The following is a 21183-nucleotide window of genomic DNA, read 5'->3' on the forward strand; positions in this document are numbered from 1 at the left end:
GCTAATTTTACCTGCACAAACCAGCACAAACGTAGCACTAAAAAAGTAGACCATTTTGGCCTGTTTTGGAGCAGTCTGGGGGGATGGTGACCTTTGAATGACCTATAAAATAAAGTTTAATATCTCGGAAACCGTAGCAGCACAAACGCTAATTTTACCTGCACAAATCTGCACAAACGTAGCACTAACCGCTCCGCCTATTTGCCTTTACGTTTCAAGTGGGTGGGGCGTCAGCTTCACTCTGCTGTCAGGTGGACCGGGAATCGTCAGGGGAGCGAGCCGGTGACTCGTCGGGACCTACAGCTTTGACACCGCGCTCACAGCTGCTGTGTTCACCGTGTTTGTTGATCTGATGTGTGTTATGCGTGGCAGTGATGGGAACACCACTGCGCAATATCGCATATGTCAGATTATCGGTTCATTATCAAATAGCAAACGAATAAAAAGATTATACATACATATTAAACAGGTTCTAAAGTAAATATGAAAATAGCTTCAAAAGTATATAACATGTTTTTAAAGTTGCGTTCAATTTTATAAAAGGATTTTAAACAATTTTGAGTCATTTGTAGATTAATTTAATTATTTGATTCAAGTACTTTGATTCATTTACTCTATTTAATTTGTAAAATATGTGTACACACACACACACACACACACACACACACACACGTAGAAAAATATTTAGTATACACATCCAGAAATGCATATACTATTATATATTGTACATATATTTATTAGTTTCAGATGTAGCCATTCTTGTATTTTGCTTGTTTACATTATTGTATTTTGCACAACTCTGTTGCTTGTGAAGCTCGCACACAAGAATTTCACTCACATGTGCTGTACCAATGTACCTGCACATGTGATGTGACAATAAAAGTGATTTGATTTGATTTGAAAAAAAGTATTATTATTTTCTTTTTTAAAGCACAGCAGTGCAGTCACTGCTTGAGGTTCTTGGTCTAAATGCCGTTTAGATCCTTTCTGCGTGGATTTCTCTGCGAGGGCAATCTTCCCACAGACATAGGTGTTAGATAACTGGTGATTGTGTGCTGTTCGTGGATGTCAGGTGAATAAAAGGCTTCAACGTACAATTAAAATGTGACTTGTGAATACATATCCCAAACAACATAGGCTAATTATGCTAACTATGTAAAATTCAGATTTTGACTTTTCTTAATTTCATTTCATTACAATGTATTTATCCACATTGCTCAATGTTTTAATATCTTCTTATTATAATGAGGACTCCATGTAATCAAATGCTTATTTGTGCTACTTGTGCTGCAAAAGAATTTAAAGTATAGCTTTTACTCCACAGTAGTGTGTGTGTGTGTGTGTTACTCTGAGATATCAAAAGCATACAACACAAATCTCTCATTTGAAAATCATTTTATTAATAGAGATGGAAAACAACCCATTAATATTAATGTTAGGAAATGCTTTTTACACAACATAAAACAGTTTAATTTCCATTATAAGAGCTGCATCCCTTTAAGAAACTGCATGTCCAGAGTAAATGCAAACATCTGCTCACTGCCTCCTCAGCAGCAGCAGCAGAAGTATGGCAGAGTCACCGAGACGTCACCATCAAACAAATGATTCTCTTCCCTCATTACAGGATTACAAGCTTCACTTTCCGCTTCATCAGTAACACTTTCTGTAACGCGTCAAAAATCAATGCAACGAACAACAACTGAAGCAAAATCATGCATCTGGACAAATTTTCTTTTTACAAGCTGTAAATATTTGGGCTGAAGTGCACAGTATAAAAATTATATAAGGGTTAAACAACACGTCTCCTATTCTAGTTTGTTTAAACGACAAATGAGGAAGTGACAGGTTATTAGTGTGTCAACAAATGTATGTACGACGATTTTCACCCCTGTTACAGCTGGCAATATTCAAATCTTTTAAATAACGCAGTTTAATTTCACCCTCAAATCAGAATTCTACGTCTTCCAAGCTTTTAGTACAAAAGCTTTATTTTTATGCAGGCTGGTCAGTGTGTGAGTCCAGAAAAACATCCACCTTCCCACTCACACCCAAGTTAGGATTTGGCAGCTCCTTTTGACACGGCCAAGCCGATGAGGCCCGCTAAGCCGGCCACGCCAAGGCCGATTCCCCCGACAATCGCCATGCCGACAAGGCCATCTAGATATCAAGAGGTAAAAGGTCAGGATGTAGTTTTCAAAACACAAGCGCTTTTATTATGAAACCATTTAGTGCCTCTTTCTTACCTTTCTTTAAAGCCTTGTCGATGAGCTTCTCCATCTCCAGAGCCTGCTTGTTCCCCGGCTCGTTCTTTAGGAGAATGCGGATATACTTGAGAGCTTTTTCATATTCCTGGAGGGAGAAGAGAAAGTCTAGTTTATGGAAGTCCTTCCAAAAGCAGCTCTCATCACTCGACAGCCACCCCTGTAACACCTCCAAGCGGCTATCTAAATTAATGGGGAGATAGAGCCATGGCAGTAATTGCTGTGGTCAGTGGGACTTTGCTCCATAATAAAGGGTCTAAAAAGGTTTTTTTTTCTCCGCCTGCTATCCACATCCAGGTTACACAACGCTCCTCCATTGAATGTGCCGCTATGTGCATATAAGTATTGTACAGCACTTTGGTCTACCAGGTGTGTTTTTAAAGTGCTATATAAATAAATAAATGATGATGATGATGATCGACGTCATCCCTCCAGATCACTCGAAACAAATGCTGATTCATGTAACGGATATGGCAAACCAAGGATACCAATAAGTGTGCTTATCTGCGTCTTTTTATGTCCACCACACAGTTCAAACGGTCATGAAGCTCTCACTGCATGCCTGTGATTGGTTCGTTTGTTTACCGCTTCAGCTGCTGATTGGCTCGTTGGGAATGCGGGCAGGGTAACCGCCAGCTTCAGTGGCAAAACTTTTCCACAGATTCATTAAATGGCATGTCTCTCTGGCATCATTAAAAAGGACATTTTTATTCACGCAGGAAAGCATGAAAGAAATCCATCATGTGTTGAAGATCGTCAGGTAAAAGGCGTTCATGTACACTCATTGTGCAAAAGGTAACACGGAAGAGACCGAGTTCATTGTGACCTGCAGACTTTGAAGGTCTGATTAGTTATCTTCCAAGTACGGTGAGTGGGAGGTCAGAGAGGAGCACATTATGGTACTGAAATACAAGTGAGGACATTTCTTTTACAGAGAACTGGGTGTGTTAAGGAAACATTTTCCTATTAGTGTATGTAACCATGCCTCAGCAGTACTTTAGGATTAGACCAATTAGAAAAACCCTCGGTAAATGCGAACCAATGAGTAAGATGACATGCTTTTAGGGAGGAGCAGGAAGTAAGAGGTAAAGTCAGAGAGAGAAATATTTTGCGCTGTCTGTCAGATTTGACCTTTGCCCTCTCTCTTATCTGAAGCTCAAAAGCAGCGTGATACAAAAGCAGAGATTTCTGCAGGTCTGTTTCTTCATTTTGTCTCCCATAAACCTGAACTGAGAAGAAACAGGTGCCACTCACTTTGAGTCTGTAGTTGGCCACTGCAAGGTAGAACAAAAAGTCCCGGGAGTCGTCCTTTGATGCTTTCTGAACCAGTTCTACGAGAAAAACAAACAAACAAACAAACAAACAAACAAACAAACAAACAAACAAACAAACAAACACACGATTCAAACCAGGAAAGCTGAAAACACACTGAAGCCACAAAGTCACAAGTTACAAGAATAATCACTGTGCAGGTAATGGAGCTGGCTGTGCTGAGCTTTTCCAGTGACGCAGCGCCAGTGCCTAATCCAAAACCAGTTCCACCCATTTATACAGAAAGAAAAAGACCACAAAATTGCTGGTTCCAAAGTTGGAGACGCTGACCTCAGCGACCGCAGGAGGAGCTGCCGCAATGACTCACTGATGACACTCATCATTATCATTATTATTATTTTTTTATAAGAAAGGAGAGGAAAAAAACAACAACAACAACCAAAAAAAGAAAAAGAAAAATCAAACAAAAAGACAGTAGGAAACCACAGCAACAACCAACATGAGCATCAGTAACAGTAAATAAAAATATTGAATGTTACTGAGCAGCATACAGTGCTAATAATGCATAAAATGTTAAGAGGCAACAGCCGAGAGTGAGCCAGTACACACCCGAGCACCGAGAACCATCAGTGCACCAGCAGGCGGGGGCACCAGCAGGCGGGGGCACCAGCAGGCGGGGGCACCAGCAGGCGGGGGCACCAGCAGGCTGGGGCACCAGCCACTGGCAGGGAGTGTGGGGGGGAGATGTTCTGAGAGAGGTGGAGTCTAAGACCCGACACAAACATGCATTCCCACCCTCAAAGACACATATGAAAATACTCACACACTCACCCAACATGGAGACACACAGACCTGTACGCACACACACTCACCCAGCTCCGGGCTCCAGGACCCCGCAGGGGCAATCCAGCAGCAACTTAGACTCTGATGGTCACCGCAGCTTAGACTGTACAATCCTTTTATTTGCATTGCTTGTCATTTCAATACCTTATCGTTAACAGCTGAAACAACACTTAAATCAATAGACTCATTACTTACAAAAAAAAGAAAAAACCTCCACAAAAATTCTTGATTAAAAGTTATTCCCATTTGAAGATTGGAATATTTTTGCTGTGTTGATGACAAATCCCTGAGTTTTAATAATGTTAAAAATTGACTGTTTTATGTATAAGATTTTACATGGACATGCCAACCTCCTTTATTTATTAGTGCAAGCACAGACTGTGGGTTTAGCACTAGGGCCACCACTAGAGGGGACTGTGAAGTAATTTATAGGTTCACTAAATTTGGACAAAATGTGCTGTTACTACTCAAAATACTAACCAATTAAGAGTCTATCAATGGGAATAACAGAGCGCTCAACTTATCACACATTTAAGGCTCAGCTTAAACAACGGCTGAAACTAAACCAGCTCTGTTCCCACTTTTAACTTATCAAGTCTTTGTTTACTGTAAAGTTTTGAAGTGACCTGCCTGGGCTCACAGTTTCCATCTCACACTTTTTGTATACCGATGTCCATTAGCAATGTAGTTAAATAACTACTTAAAAACAAAAACAACGACATAAACCGAACAAAAGATTAAACTATTAGTTTGAAACAGTCCATAGCGTACCAACTTTATTCATAAAGCACTTTAAAAACAGTCGTAGAAGACACAGAGTGCTGTACATAAAAATGAAATTAAAATGAAGTGAAGACAGTACCACTAAAAACTGCAATAAAATAAAAACAAGCAAGTATAAAACAATAAAAACAAGCAGAGATGTATGTCACATGCTGGGTAGAAAGTCAGAGAATATAAATGTGCTTTAACATGGGTTTTTGAAATGGACACGTAGCTGACTGTCTAATGTGAAAAGGCAATTTATCCACATAGGAACAACAAGTCAGATGACCAGAGAGCTCGGACAGGAGGGTGGGAATAAAGACAGGCCTAGACCATTTAAGGATTTAAAACAAATACAAGAACTTGGGCTCTAGAGTGCACAGGCAGCCAGAATAGGTGTAATGTGCCCACAGCACAGCACAGCACAGCACAGCACAGCACAGCACAGCACAGCACAGCACAGCACAGCACAGCAGCATTCTGCACCAATATCGAGTCGACAGGGAAGAGTAACTCTAACATTAAGGGCATTACAATAATCAAGCTGAGACATAATAAAAGTAGCTATTACAGTCTCCAGATGAAAGGACAGGTGTCCCCTTTGCCAGTTTTCTTAAATGAAAGAAGCTGTACTTAACTACTGCAGCAATATACATGCTCATGTTGAACTGTGGGCTGGTTCTCAAAAAAGTCCAAACTGAATAAGTACAGCACCAGCACTGCGTCAGCGGAAAAGAGTCATCAGGAAACCTATAACAAGTCTACAATCCAAGGACATTTCTATAATTTTAGTTACTACAGTTACATTATTTTGTGGTGCAAGGGAAAGCTCTGGTTAATTTTACGAGTTGATAACCAGCTTCCTGTAACCGTTTATCCTGCTTCCCAAAGTTAGGATAAGTGAATCCTGATAGCTGAAAGAAATCCTAGCTATGTTGAACTCGCTTTGTAGTACAGGGCCCAGGTTATGTGTTCAGCATCAGTTGCGATGGTGATTTAACGAGGTAAAAAGGAAGCTACTTTGATGACTCAAGCTATCTGGATTTTCAGTACACCGCAAGGGGCACTTGCAACAATCCTGTTAGCCAACAGAAAAGTAATAACATTATAAGTACATAAGGCACAGTGGGTGGACTTACCCTCCAAAAGTACAATCCCCTTCTTGATATCCTGTGAGTATTTACTCCTGATCAAACACCAAGCATACTCAAACTTTGTTTCTTTGGAGACAGCACCCTTCGCCAGCTCGCTGTTATATTTCTTCTCAAATTTCTGGAATTATAAAAATAGGCAAAAATGACCGGTTTCATAGTCGAAGGAGCTTGCAAAGAAAAGCGTCTGGACTTCTTTAAGTTGCTTGAAGACGTTTCACCTCTCATCCGAGAAGCTTCTTCAGTTCTAAGGTCAAATGGTGGGGAGTCCCAGATTTATACCTAAAATTTATACCTGGTTTCATATTTTATTATTATTTATTCATTTACAGAAAAAGTCACTTCGATTGTGTTTATATTAGCAGATGCCCTGACCCTTCCTCAGTATTGTTTGTTGTGTATCCACGAGGAACAATTACAATGTTCAGCTATTGAGCAGGTTAGTTCACAAAGTAAAGTCTAACATCACTGCCAAACTACATTAGCCATAAACTGTTTTATTAGTCGAAACTACGATAACACAGTGTCCGGATGTTCACTCATAAACATGATGATTAGCACGAGCTAGCTACGTGACGCGACTAAGTGCGTGTCGACATGTCACATTTCTCCCGAGTACCAACGTTTATCGACTGACAGACGCCGTGGGGCGACAGGAAAAGTCGCTCATATGCTAAATGTGTGTTTTAATCCCAAGGAAGAAGTTTAATAACGTGAAAACTTACTAGAAGGTCTTCAGGAGCCACCACATCACTCAGTACAGCCTCCATGTTTCCGGAAACGAATTTAAGACACGCCCAGCGTGGTCACATGACAGACACATAAACGTCATCGTGAGATCTCTCTGGTAACGCCTCGCTTGCGTAACAAAAAAACATCAGACGTTTAAACAATAAGCTTTATTGTTTATGGGTAGCTTGGCATCACATTTATATTTATTTATCGTAAAATAACTTCAAAGATGATAGAAGTCTACAGGCTGTTTTATTTTTATTTATTTAATTATTTAATTTTGCTATGTCACTGTAAGATCAGCCGAAGAAGGATCTCACTGAGGTTTCATCAGTTCTTAGCTAGATGTGATGGGGAAAAGGCTAAAGGCAACAGTTCACTGAGGCTGGTTTCTTTGTAAGAGCCGTCTGGCTTGGTCAAGTATACAGTCCAGTCTGATCCAAACTGTGAAACACACAGAGAGAAAGCAAAAAAGATATAAAAATATCAGCAAGCAAGGTTTAAAATGGGTCATTTCCAAAATTATAATTTATTCCTAACATAAAGTATTTCAAAGCCCAGGCAAGACTCAACTGGAATAAAATATCATTGGACTGGATTAAATGGCGAGTCTAACAATAATGGGTCATATTTAACAAAATAAAGTTCATGCATTATATTTCTAAAAGCTACATGTATGTAAAGCATGAGGTTTAGAGTGGTTTGTGTTTTTAATTTTGATTAAAATGGTCTATTGGATTACAGAAAACATCCCTTCTAATCACACTGTAAACATCAGCAGGAAGATCACAAGTCAGCAACAACAAAGTATAACCCAACATTGAGAATCACAAGTGGTGGGAAAGGGGCGAGACATGCTCAGTGATGTATCATGGTGAATGCGCCTTACTAACATCGGGCTGGAGCTACAGGGTGCCACGTTTATGAATGTCGCGTGTCCAGAGGTCTTTTATACCTTGCAGTATAACTCTGCTGAACAAATCCAGGTGACACATGATATGATGTGGTATGATATGGGTGTCACTTGCACATATTCGTACATATTTGATCTTCATCAATTTTACTGCAGCACTTTCTTGTTGTTACTGTCTTTGATGTCTGTAAGTGTGATGCCTCCAGTTCCCCAAAGGTACAATTTTAATTTCTGAAAGGACACATAATAAATCTAATCTAATCTTAAATGTTTATGACAATATTTTAGGAGGAGAAAATATGCTTTTTTTTGCTGATACAAAGTGCCCTTCACTGTAGCAAAGCTATAACACTTTACTGTTCTAGTTTAACAAGCCTGTAAAATGCAGCTTCTCCTGCTGGAAGACACACAGCTACTTATCACTGTAGATGTGTTTTACAGGGAAGGATGAATATGGGTTCCTGGATTCCTGGGTTACTTTCCTAGATGGGAAAAAACCCTTAGAGACACCTCCTCACCTCCATGAGGACCTGTCGGCACGCTCCGCATGGTCCAACAAAGCGGTCTTTGATGTCACTGCATAGAGGAGAGGACAGGATGAGCGCTCGGGAATATGTTGCAACGTGCTTTGTTGAGACTGAGTGTCTTACCATGTCACGGCGATGGCGCTGAACTGTGTGTGGCCCTCCACCACAGCTCTCTGGATGGCAGTCCGCTCGGCACACACCGTCAGTCCATAAGATGCATTCTCCACATTGCAGCCTGGAACCCTAACAATACTTAGACCCTGGGCTCTTTTACAGTGCTCTACTGGGAGGCATCGTAAAATCACATTTGATATCTCCGGCTTTTGAAAAGCAATCATACTTTGTGAGGTGTACATTTGGGTCTGACTGTTTTACTGCCTTCTCTTGGTAAGTCAAAATCTGTGATTCGTAAATTGTTTTATAAATAAAGTCTGCCGAAACTATTAAAATATATAAAAAGAATTACGAGAGGAAATTGCCTCTGTCAGTTTTATTTACTTTCTATAGAGATCACATTATTGTATTATAACTTCTGCATGCCGTTTTTACTACTGAACCAAGTTACAGACAATAGAGTAGAATAGAATAGAATAGAATAGCAATATCCTTTATTGTCTCTCATTGGGGAAATTCACAGCCAAGTTAAGCTCAGTGCCAGATGAGATCAAAGCGGATTGGATAAATTAAAGTTTGTAGGTTTATTCCACGAAATGAAAGTTTCACTGCAGCAGCACATGAGCACATCTGCATTATGAGGAGCTACAAAATCCTGCGCAACAAACAAACGATAACATTTACTGCAGTGCAATATACACGAGCATGTATATTAATTGTGAGTATGAGGTTATAGATAAACACAAATTCACATATTAGAAGAACAGTCAAATAAAAGTGAAAATTGAATAATGTTATATAGTGAGTAGTATCGGTGGAAGAGTACTTGGGTTCATTTACTGTCGTTAAGAACATAGACCATTGAGTGCACACTAGAAATAAAATTCAGTGCACTGACTTGCAATCGAATCAGCCTAAGTAAACAAATCTAAATATCAAAACCTAAAATGTATACATGTGAGCATATAAGAAAAATGCTTATATACATGTGATAATTAAGAAAAGCACAGGATCTTAGAAATGAATAAATATTGTATCTGGTTTTTGTTGCTTGATTATAAAAACCAGTGCATTAGTACACGAGAAGCATACGAGTACTATAACTGCTGTTGCTGTCTGTCTGTGCTGTTGTGCTGTGGTTTTATCACAACATTTAATCTGCAGATAAACTAATAAGCACATAAAAAGCATACTGGCCCCTGAAATGAAGCCACCGTTAATTGCACTTAAGGACAGTAGCCTGCTTGCTTAATTGCACTTTCAGCCATTACTTAATATTACGGTATCTATGACAACCACACTTTATGAGCTTGCAAAACACACTCCTGTCTGTTATTACCTGTGATTATGGCGCCATCTGCTGTCAGCACGGCCGCACCGACAGGGAAGCGGCTGTATGGACAGTAAGCCTTGTCCCGAGCCTGCAGGCACTTTGAAACGAGCTCCTTTACTTGATCTGCGCATGACAGGCAACAAACCTGTGTGAGCTGTGATTAAACAAATGACCCCCGAGGCTGCTGAGACTCCGTGAGGGGTGCACTTGCCTGTCATTGTAGCTGAAGACGCTTCTGGATTATGTCACCTTATCCAACTACGCTGTTCCGTGACAAAGAAATAAACTATGGTAATGCAAGTGGCTTTTAATTCAGGTCTGCCGACGGCTGCCAGGGGGTCGCGAAACTACGAGGTTTTGTGACAGCTGTTTACCGTTCACGTTATTGGCTGGCAGGGGTGCAGCGTCATCGACCAGACTGGGACCGTTATATCAGGACTGTAGAGGACCTGGCTTTTGGCAACTTTCTCGCGAGAAAAGTGGGATGAGAATCATTTAAATTTTTAATCAGACAAAGTAAAACACTCGGAGGTTCTACATCACCAGAAAGTGTGAATAAAGCTGCTGTGGTGTAAGGCAGAGCGGGGCATGTTTACTGGTTTTAATGCTCGGACATATTTAAGGCATCCAAACTGAACAGATGGAAGAAGAGGCAAAGATTTGTTGTTTCCTCTATTGTTCATCTGTGTTTCCTACATACTTAGAAATAAAGTCATCAAGAAATTTCCTAAATTCCACGAGTGGGTTAAACCATCACAATGATTTGAACAAGCATCTCTATATTCAAAGCTCTCCGTGCCAGAGGCTATCATTGTAGTGCAGAGCTGTTCAGTGAACCACACCGCTGCACTGGCTCACACGTTTGTTCATTAAAAAGAACACAGTCACTTGCTAAAAGTACAAATTCTGCTTCCGTGGGTCTCTTATACACGTTGCTCCTGTGCGAATTACATTTGCTATGCAGTCCAGTGTTTTCTAAAGAGATGTGGTGGCGGTTTAATGCACAGTCATAGTTGCTGGCAGGTACTCAACGCTTCACATTATTATAATTTGTTTTATTATTATTTTTTAATTCCAAAACAAGTTCTTCTGCTCTAGACTAATATCTAAATATTAAAGCTTCCAGTTTGGATTTAGAAGACAGACACTCTTTCTACTTTCTTTTTTGATACAGCTTATAGTTACTGCTGGATTAGGTGACCCTGAATGCTGCTGGAGGTTTCTTTCTGTTAAAAGGGATTTTTAACAGGAATATAAATAAAACTGCACTGAAATTGAATAGATTGCTTTTAGTGAAAAATTATTTGCTCATTTTGAATGAGACACGTTTGTGGCATGAACTCACAAATATTTATGCCCACGTTAAGCAATTTGATTACATGAAAAAAAAATGTCCCTGTAAATTTTGTTATTTAAGTACAATGGAAAGATTTAAATGGAAATTTACGTCATTGGTACACAGTGAATTTACAACGAGCACTTTTCATTAATGATTAATTATTGCAAAAATAAATCAAGCTTTGATTTGTATTTGTCAGCTGCATTTTATTCAGAATTATTGCTCATGTTTATGAGGGCAAATAGTCTTTTTATAGTGACATGTTTATCAGTGTGGTGGATCGTCGTCATGCAGCACAGTGCGTAGAGGTGATTCAGTGCTTTCTTGAGAGACAGAGAATTGTAAATGTGTCAGCAGTTCCTGGGCTCCTCTGTCATACATGCTGCATTTTGAAATTCACAAAATATTTTCGGTGGGTGGCAGGTCTGAGATGGATTCAGGCCTTTTTGGCATCATCCTTCCCCGAGAACCCCCTAGGTACCATCACAGGTGATGGAGTTTGACCTGATACTTTCATAGTTGAGAGTCCACGCAGTCATTTCTAGTAAACATTTTTGTCTTCTCTCTTTTTTTATATGCTGTCCAAACTCTGAGCCCAAGGGATCTGGACATTTAGTACTGTTTCTGAGCGACTGAATGAGTGATTGATTCATCAGGTGCATGGAAAAAAATCGTTATCAGCACACCCTTCAATCATGGGTGGACTGATATGTATGCAGTAATGACCTCAGATCTTCAGCAGGTATCAAAGGGCATTTAAGACAATGATGAAGCTCTCTAAACAAACACAATTACACTCACAATTACACACACATACACAGCCCCCCCCCCCCTTTCCATGTAGTCTATCAGTGGTTCACTTTTTTTTCTGGTTAACTTTACATTACAAATATAAGTCTCTACCTCAAGACTTTTCATCTTTATCTAAGACGTGTGAGGAGACGCCCAGCTCTGACATCAGAGATCGGGAGCACCCACGCCAACATCTGGCCTTTGTTCCCTCTCTGTTCCCCGCTGTAACGGTCACTGCTTGTATTTGAGTTTCGTGGCGTGAGCCGCCACAGGTGATCTCCTCTCTCTCGCTCTCTTTCGCTCTCTCTTTCTCTCTCGTTCAACTCCTCTTTTTGGTTTCCTGCACTTTTCACCGACTTCCTCTTGAGAGGGGAGTCAGATCCACAGAGCAGCCAAGTGAAAGAAAAAAGAAGCTTAAGCCATGTGTTGTACAGGAAAGTGCGCCCGCCTGGTGGGCCTGATCCTGCTGCCTTCAGCCTTCATCTGCATCATCTCCAACCTGCTGCTCTTCTTCCCCGACGGGAAGCAACTGAAGACCAGCGAGATCTCCACCGAGGTCTGGCTCATGGGGGGGCTCCTCGGAGGAGGCCTGATTGTGAGTAAACCAGTTCCACGCAGAGAGTCTGGTGAAATGTTTTATTGCTCATTTTTATTGGGTTTTTCAGCCATTACGTTTCGTAGTGTAAACTAGTAAAGTTAAACTGCTTACGTTTATTGAGTTTTATTGAGAATTACTACTGCATGATCCTTTTTAGATTAGCATAGAGTTTTGTTAGAGCATTTTTATTAATAGTACACGCCTCTTTGTCTCTATCAGCCTATTAGTGGTTTGGGGTTCAGCGTGATGTTATTATTTGACTTGTCATATGTAAAACCTGTAAAAGCAGCACCTTTAACAATGGTTAAGGATTATTTTATAGAGGGGTTATGACTCACTGAGTAAACATTTTTAATTCTAGCTCAGTTTATGTGTACATAGAACATGCTTTAGATACCAAAACATTGAAGAAGAATGTAAATGTAAGTCATTCTGAAAATAAATAATGAATGTAACCAAATCACACCACTCATATAAAAGATCTTTAATAATAAAATAAATAAATTCACTTAAATTACTAAAGTATTTATGTTGCTATAATAGAGATAGAAATGTTGTAGCGTTTACATTAATTTGCCAGCTTTCATTACTTTAGTTTCCTTAATGCTATTAAAGAAGCTAAAGTAGTTAAATTGTATTACACTTCCCTTATTAAAGGGGACTATCTTGACATTGTGTGAGCTATCACTATCAATAAATAATTCATAAATATTTAATCTTTTGTGCTTCAGTATAACATTTCAGTTCAGACCAGGAAGTCTGATCCCTTTCGTCTAACTTTGGGATGTCGCTGCCTGCTGGGTAAACCTTGATGCAGGATTTACAAATATTTGGTTTGATAGATAAGCGAACATACAAACACACACAATTGTGCACATGCGCACACACAAATAAGTATGTAACCTGTGGGTGGACCCAAAGAAATAGAAAAAAAAAAGTTTTTTGAGAGAATTCATCAACAACAAAAACTGTTTTTTGATAGCAGATGTAATGTTTCGTCTCTGCACCTGTCAGATGCTGTGTCCGAGCTGTTCAGCTATCAGGGCCGGGGGCAAGGGTTGCTGTGGACAAGGTTGCTGTGGCAACCGCTGCCGGGTGAGTGAAATCATTTGAAAGATTTATTGCATTTCCATGTTACACAATACTGTGGTGTGTGGGGGACTGCACTGATAATGATGTGTAATAAAAGGCATATAAAAGTCCAAAGGACAAACTTTAGTGCATGATCATTAATGTGCCCACATGCTCTGTTTGAGGTGCGCCCGACAAAGACAATCATTAGTACTTCAAACAATAAGTATTTAAAGTTTTGCTGAAGATGTTTTGCAGAAGTACAGCTCTTTATCTGAATTCCAGATCCTCACTTCTCTTTGATTATTAGGAACTACGTCGCTAATTACAGAAGTGAGGAGCCATTAAGTCTGAATAACCAGACAGCAATTTTTAAAAATATGCACTGCTTCGACTTTTAGCATCTTAGGTCACTGACACTTAGAAAGAAAAAGGGAAATAAAAAAATTATGTTTGCATTGAAAGGCTGCTAACGTTGAAGGCAGTACGATCCTCTGGGTTAATTATATGCACTGAGACCATAAATGGCTAACTTTGAGTAAGCGTAGGCAGAAAGCCACTGTGTGTATGAGCTGTCCATGTGATCGCTGTCCAGTAACACATCACAGACGTGCATTTTGCCATTCCTTTTTATTTTGGGTAGATAACCTTGCAGTGATATCAACAACAGTACATAAAGGGGTTCGTAAATTCATCAGATCACCTGTCATAAAAACAAGAAAACACAAATATTGATTTTTAATGCAAAAAACTTGATTAAAGCTACAAATGATATTTTTATTTATCGGGGAAATACGCATTAGATTTTTATATTAGCAAGTAATCAAAACTGGCTGTTTAAAATTCCTGGATAACAAAATTAGTTATATTTTAGCATTAAAAATGTTGTTTTCATTAAAGAGCTTCTTCATACTGGTGGATTAACCGTTACAGGCACTATAACAGAAACTTTTTTTAATGTTATTACCAACACTGTTAATTTAGGGCAACTGCAGCCTAAACCTTACACTGGTTGGCAGTTTAATACATTTTTAAGCACTGTTTATATTTTACATATTGGATAAAAGCCATAAAACATGATATCAGTTAATTAGTAACCTAATAATGATTCTACAGGGGATAAAATAAACTTTTGTGTTTAGCTTTACTCTATGTCGACCTGCTTATTTATTATTAAGAGAAAGCTCCATGATGCTTGAGTTGATAATGTTTTAGTTTTAGGGCCTGATTATTTATATTTTTGCATGTTTTCAGAAAAAAAAGTTAAAAAAACAAAAAACGAAATCACTTTTCTCTTTGAAATAGAAGTTAAGCAACACAAGTTCTCTCTTTTCCAAGCCCTGTTCATGGACTTTTATAAAAACCCCAATATGGAAACCAAAACCCTTAACAGTAAATATTTAGGTTATATATACATATGTATGTATATTGTATACTTCATATAACTTCTGTCTCCTACAGTGATTCATGGCTCCTTCCATTTGTTTTCCACATTAAGTTTGAGTAAAATTAACATGAACTTGTCCCAGAAAAATGAAAAAAAGAAAGAAAGAAATGATGAATGACAGCAAAGAGATCACCTAAAAAATCTCTCTAAAGAACAAACATACTTGTACAGTTACAATAATTCGTAATCTCTTGCACGAGTGAAAAAACACCTAAATGTTCTCATCTTTCTTTTAGATGTTCAGCTCGGTCATATCCTCCGCCGTCGGCGTTCTTGGAGGGATTTACTGCACCAGTGTCGCCTCAGCTGGGTTGGCTGTTGGACCCAAGTGCCAGGTGGAAAGTGACGAATGGGAGTACCCCTTTAAAGACACGGGCACGTGAGTGTCCCACCTTCATCATTATATTTTTAAATGTACTTTTTGATAAGCACTGAAACAGCAGATTGAGCCAGTAATTATAGTCTTGACTGATACCCTTCAGGCAGATAAAATATATACATTTCCTTTTTCAGTTATTCTTCTTTTCGCTTAAGTTATATTTAACTGCTTTAGCTTTCTTTGAGAAGCACCAAAATATATAATCATTACTGTATTAGTTTTCTTCCTTTGGTTGGTTTTGTTAGAGTTTGGCACAGAGTATCACCCTATCCCTAACATCCCCCTCTGTCACACCAACCCTCTAACATGTCCTCTGAGGTCTTCCTCTTTTCCTCCTGCCTGATGACTGCATCTTCATCTTCCTTTGTGCAGTATATCCACTATCCCTCCAATGTACAGCTCAGCTTCCTGTCTTTTTATCAGTGCCACCTTCTCTACGTCACCTTCCCCTTTCAGCCCTATCCTGCAATACTCTTAAAGTCCAGTAGGTGGCACAGCGAGCCAGTATGTTCCATCAGTGTTTCTTGACCCTTTTAAACATTTGCAATATTCATCGATACTCAGACGGAATTAAAAGGGTTACATAAGCATCCACCCAAAGCAGGTGATAAAGGCCCATCATGCAATCGGGACAACTGTTAATAAATATGAGCTTGTTGTTAATATTCAGGCTTGTCTGTTATGACAGCAGTTTAAAGGGCAAACCAAGAAAAACAAGTCTGATTACACAATACATGTTGGGTTATTAACATGTGACCTGGGCTTGTCCTTCCTCCAGAAAACTTTAAGTTCCTCTTTCTCGTTTCTGTTCTGTCAACTGTCGATTTTTAGCCCAAACTATTTTGCTGTTTAATATTTCTAACGGTGCTGAAAGGATGATATGAAAAACAAGAAGTGATTCTCTCAGATCATAAGACGTGCTCTATATCTGCTGCGAGGAAGGAGGCTGGGAAAGATGCCTTTGTGTTTGCTGTCTGTGTCACTATGAATAGGCTGCGATAAGATATCAAATTGAGGAAACAAAATTTTCAGAATTCTAGATTGCAAAAAGGGAAATGATTCATTTACGATCAGTGTATTTTGGTTTACTTCGTTGTCTTGTAATGTACTCTGTACTTCTGTGATGCTGTTTAGAGGAAAGGAAAGCTTTAACCTTCAACAGCCTTTAAATAAAGTTTGAAGATGTCACATATAAATATTTACTGCCTGCAGAGTAAACGCTGATCAAGCACTGTCCTGCAGTGATAGTGTTTAATGTGAAAGGGAATTTCAAGAAAAGACACTGCAGGATGTTGATCAATGAAAAACTTTAACTAATATAAATTCGCCCCATGAGCAGCTGTCACAAAGAGAGAAGTCAGGGACATAACCTTACTTTTGCATGTTCAGACTGTGCAAGTTGGACATTGTGACTCATTTTCAGTTTACTGAACAGCTGTTTACTGCTGTTCTTGGTAATCTGTATTGGCTTATTTTTTTTTTTAACCTGTTTTTTTTAGCTGTTGAGCCTGTAACAAAATGCAGTCCTGTGAAAAACCCAAGCTCAAAGCCTCTTCCCGTAAAAAGAGCATCCCAGCACTACTTAGGGTTGCAAAGCTGCATCTGAACAAGCCACAAGACTTCTGGAACAATGTCCTTCAGACAGATGAGACCAAATTTGCGATGTTTGGACATAATGCACCATGTTACATTTGGTAAAAACCAAACACAGCATATAAACAGAAACACCTCATACCAGCTGTCGGCTGGTCACTGGACCTGAGCAGCTTACATTTGTTGATCCAGCCAGGTCCTATTAGGCCCTGTGAAATATTTTTTTTACATGATTGTAGCAATAATGAAATAATGTTCTAAAATATCAAATGATATCATATCTAATCTTCGATTTTTCAAACAAACAAGATGTTCGTGAGATGTTGAGCTGCGGCACAGACTTGTTTTTTCTTGCCTGGACTGGATTAACCTGTTTCCAGACTTTGTGTTGATTTAAGGGGATGTGAGAGCATATCAGCAAGAAAGAAAATATATATTATTTCTCGAAGAAGCTTGAAGAAGCTTCTCGGATGAGAGGTGAAACGTCTTCAAGTAACCTAAAGAAGTCCAGACGCTTTTCTTCGCAAGCTCCTTTGACTATATTATTTCTCAGAAGTATTCCTTTAATATTTATGTAAATAAGTAAGGTTGAAAAGTTTTACAACTCGCTTGCTTTCTCCACCTCACACTTTTTTCTCCTTCTCTTCCACCATCACCGCCTTTTCTTCACTTCCCCATCCCCATCCATATTTTCATTAATGCTGTTAGTATGAGCTCTGGTCACTGCTTATGCTCCACTGCTCCTCTCCTTCACAGGGGCAATGGGAGCTACCTTGTAAACCAGGATATGTGGACTACATGTGTGCACCCTAAAAACATAGTGCTGTGGAACATCGTTCTGTTCTCCATCCTGTTGGCCATGGGCTTGCTGCAGATTGTGCTCTGCGGCCTCCAGGCCATCAACGGCTGTTTGGGATGCATCTGCGGAGACTGTCGGGACAGCAAAGACGTAAGTGAACGAATCCTAAACCTCTGCCTGAGCTGGGCGAGGGTAGAGGAATTCCTTCGAATCACTTGAGTGTATTTGCGAGTCTCAGAGGTCAGACGTTCGAGGCAGTAAAATTGTAAACAGTTTATTCAAACATGAGCGTCGTAGTGACGACTCACTAATGTGCTGTAGCTGGTTTGGTTGCTGGAACTGAGTCGGCTCTTCTCGGCAACTCCATTTATGGCCGTTGGCCATTTTGTACTTCCAGACTGAATTTCTTTAGAGCTGTTGGATTGCGGGTCATGACTTCCATCCAGCCTGTCAGTGATTACAAAAACAAGTTTTGTAGTTTGGATCCTGTGTTGATAGGAAAAGGGCTCCCAGTGGGGACGGAAACAGCACTAATTTAAAGGAATTTTTAAGCATTTTGGGAAACAAGGTCTAAAAAAATCTATGCTTTGTATTATTAAACTAATTTAGACTGCAGACTGTATAAAAGCTCTAGGAAAAGAAAAAGTGAAGCCAGTGTATATGTGCCCTAACCCTTAATACCTCTAACAACCAGCAGGGGGCGACTCCTCTGGTTGCACAAAGAAATCATATTATAAAGAAAATGTACCTTTTTTATGCTTGTTTTATTTTTTTCAATTAATAATAAATTTTTATAAACGATGTTCCTGTGTAGGGTAAAATAGCTGATAAAGCAGGTTGTGATTCAGAGCACGAGCGTCAGATATTCAGGAAAGAAAACAAAATTGTAAATTAACAAAAACTTTCTGGTTTATAATTACAAGTCAGTCTGTACAATGAGATTACAGAATTTTTTCTTCACTGTAAGCTGGGTTTGACACAGAGAATAGGTGCTCAAGCTCCTACCATGTGGGAACAGCAGGCACCACGGGCCCTCTGGTTCTCAGTCACACCCGCCTCTCGCTTGTTTAGTGCTATGTCGTTCTAAAAGATACTTCAAGGAGTGAGCACATTATACACTTTGTTTCAGGGCTGTGTTCAGCAGACAAATTAATTTCACAGTAGTGCACATTGCATTATTTCACGAACGTAAACCATCCTCACATCCAATTGTAATTACAAATGATTTCAAAAACAGCCAAAATGCAAAACTCGAGTGCAAAAATGGTCGTCTAACTATCTGGTAACCTTTTCAATGTATCTTTTTACAGAGCAGTTTATGGCTGATGTACAAATTGAATGACTGATCGATTGATATGAGACATAATGTGCCATTTGTAGTTTTCAGTTGCTGTGAACAGGATCTTCATACTTTTGCGCAGAGCCGAGCTAATTTTATCTCTTGTTTGTCTTTAGTCGTTATGCAATCTGAAACCTCTGCTTGTTTGTGTTTGTAGTGCAAATTCACAAATAAGCACATTTTTCCAAAAGTGCAATGAGTGCATGTAACATAAAAATCCAAACTTGCACAAAGAAATCTAAAGCTAAAACACCAAACTCAACAATAAAAGGTTAGTTTAAACAAAAACCTTTAAGGTCATAAAAACATTCCCATGTCTCAGATATTTCAGATAACATTTTCCAATACCTTCCTCTTGATGCAGCAGCTAAAAGAATTACTAAAAATATACATGATGTAAAAGCAGTGACAGATTTCTTTCCATGAAGGTGCAATAAGTAAACCAGCAGCTTGACAGAAAACAAGGTCAAAATTCATAAACACCAACATGAACTGTACGAACGACAAGACAAATCCACACGCTAAAGATTAAGCTCACATTTAGCGCATGGTTAAACATCTACTGATGACCTGCGTCCTTCTACTTATCTTTAGACATTATATCCAAAGTATGCAGCAATGTGGAAACTTGTCCACAACGTCCACATTCACATGTGAACTGTATCATCAGATGTCTACATATTAACACGGTTCTCCAGTTTATTAACACCCCTGTTAGTCATTTGAGAGCCGGCGTCCTGTCCGATATGTCAACTGAACATGTGATGTTTGTCCTGCTGCAGGATGAAAGCGGACTGTAAGGGCGAAGAAGACAATCCTGCTGTGACCGGCCTCCAAAAGGGCCCCCACGCTTTTCTCCATTGGTGCCACTTCTGTGAAGAAGCTCATCGACTCGCTTTTCTTTCCTCTTTCCTGAATGTGTCAGAACCGAACTCCATTATTTTGTGAATTGCAATCTTCTTGTTTGTATCTCCCAACTTAATTCCTTTAACTGAAATAATTTATGAAATAAGGAGTAATTCCTGTGCTGAGGACTCAACGCAGGACGGATATGAATAAATAGTAAATAACTGTTTGATGTGGGCTTACTCTGTATACCAGGCAAATGTGAAAATGTGATCAAAGCTTTAAAAAATAAAGGCAGCATATTTTTAAATTACGCTGGATTTGCTCTTCGTTACGCAGCAGCGCTCAACACTTCATCTAGAGGAGTGCTGCTTTACTAAGCCTCATTATCAGTAAGAGATTGTTTCAGAAAGGTGTCAGACTCCATGGTTGAGTACTTTTAAACCACGCCATCGCTATTACAAAGACTTTAAGACATTTCGTCTAACAACAACTTGTGCACGAGCCTATGGCACTACATTTATCACCAATCTGGTGGCTGTTGCCAATCTGAACTGTAATAATGGTTCCCTGCTATGATTATAACCCACAACCAAATTATGAGCTATTACACAGAACATACACAAGCCTTTAGACACCCTGTGTGTGGGGCATTGCTACAGCAGATACAGCTCTCACAGCAGCATTAACACATATTTCAGGACGCAAACATCTATATACGCACAGTAATATAAAGATGTTACTTGGACGTGCTGGTTGTGAATTCTGTGCCTGAGATGACCGTATCAGTAACATCCATCATCTGCAACATCATGCGGATCCAAATGAAGAATAAAAGGTGGATCAACCTCAACCTCAACCATCAACCTGTGTGTGAAATGGGCATCCACAGCAGCATCACATATAGATCACAGATCCACTGTAACCTGTTACTCATCATCTGACTCCAGCTCTGTGTCCATGACCGTGTGTTTGTTTTTTATACAAGTGTCAGTGGAAGTGTTGCTGTACCTGCATGTCCAACACCACAGCAGCTGTTGCCTTTGCCTGTCTCTAAAGTATCCTCTGC

The 21183-nt window shown here is 39.4% G+C and overlaps 3 protein-coding genes across 3 annotated transcripts; 1 reads left to right on the top strand and 2 right to left on the bottom strand.

The window, feature by feature from the left end:
* Positions 1 to 1378: 1378 nt before the first annotated feature.
* Positions 1379 to 7174, bottom strand: fis1 (fission, mitochondrial 1). The gene is made up of 5 exons (XM_026162185.2): positions 7018 to 7174; positions 6281 to 6413; positions 3516 to 3592; positions 2244 to 2349; positions 1379 to 2157 (listed from the first exon to the last, which is right to left on the bottom strand). Exons 1-5 carry the CDS (start codon positions 7060 to 7062, stop codon positions 2054 to 2056), a joined length of 465 nt encoding a protein of 154 aa, XP_026017970.1. The 5' UTR covers positions 7063 to 7174; the 3' UTR covers positions 1379 to 2053.
* A 2-nt stretch (positions 7175 to 7176) lies between these two features.
* On the bottom strand, positions 7177 to 10334 carry LOC113018799 (cytidine deaminase). Its single transcript, XM_026162186.2, has 5 exons — positions 10123 to 10334; positions 9918 to 10034; positions 8588 to 8699; positions 8456 to 8513; positions 7177 to 7468 (listed from the first exon to the last, which is right to left on the bottom strand). Exons 1-5 carry the CDS (start codon positions 10127 to 10129, stop codon positions 7355 to 7357), a joined length of 408 nt encoding a protein of 135 aa, XP_026017971.1. The 5' UTR covers positions 10130 to 10334; the 3' UTR covers positions 7177 to 7354.
* Positions 10335 to 12201: 1867 nt separating this feature from the next.
* On the top strand, positions 12202 to 20427 carry tm4sf5 (transmembrane 4 L six family member 5). The gene is made up of 5 exons (XM_026162187.2): positions 12202 to 12637; positions 13655 to 13735; positions 15395 to 15537; positions 17887 to 18079; positions 20051 to 20427. Exons 1-5 carry the CDS (start codon positions 12464 to 12466, stop codon positions 20066 to 20068), a joined length of 609 nt encoding a protein of 202 aa, XP_026017972.1. The 5' UTR covers positions 12202 to 12463; the 3' UTR covers positions 20069 to 20427.
* Positions 20428 to 21183: the final 756 nt, after the last annotated feature.

This window comes from Astatotilapia calliptera, chromosome 3 (genome assembly GCF_964374335.1).
Source record: "Astatotilapia calliptera chromosome 3, fAstCal68.1, whole genome shotgun sequence".
In the NCBI taxonomy this organism is placed as follows: domain Eukaryota; kingdom Metazoa; phylum Chordata; class Actinopteri; order Cichliformes; family Cichlidae; genus Astatotilapia; species Astatotilapia calliptera.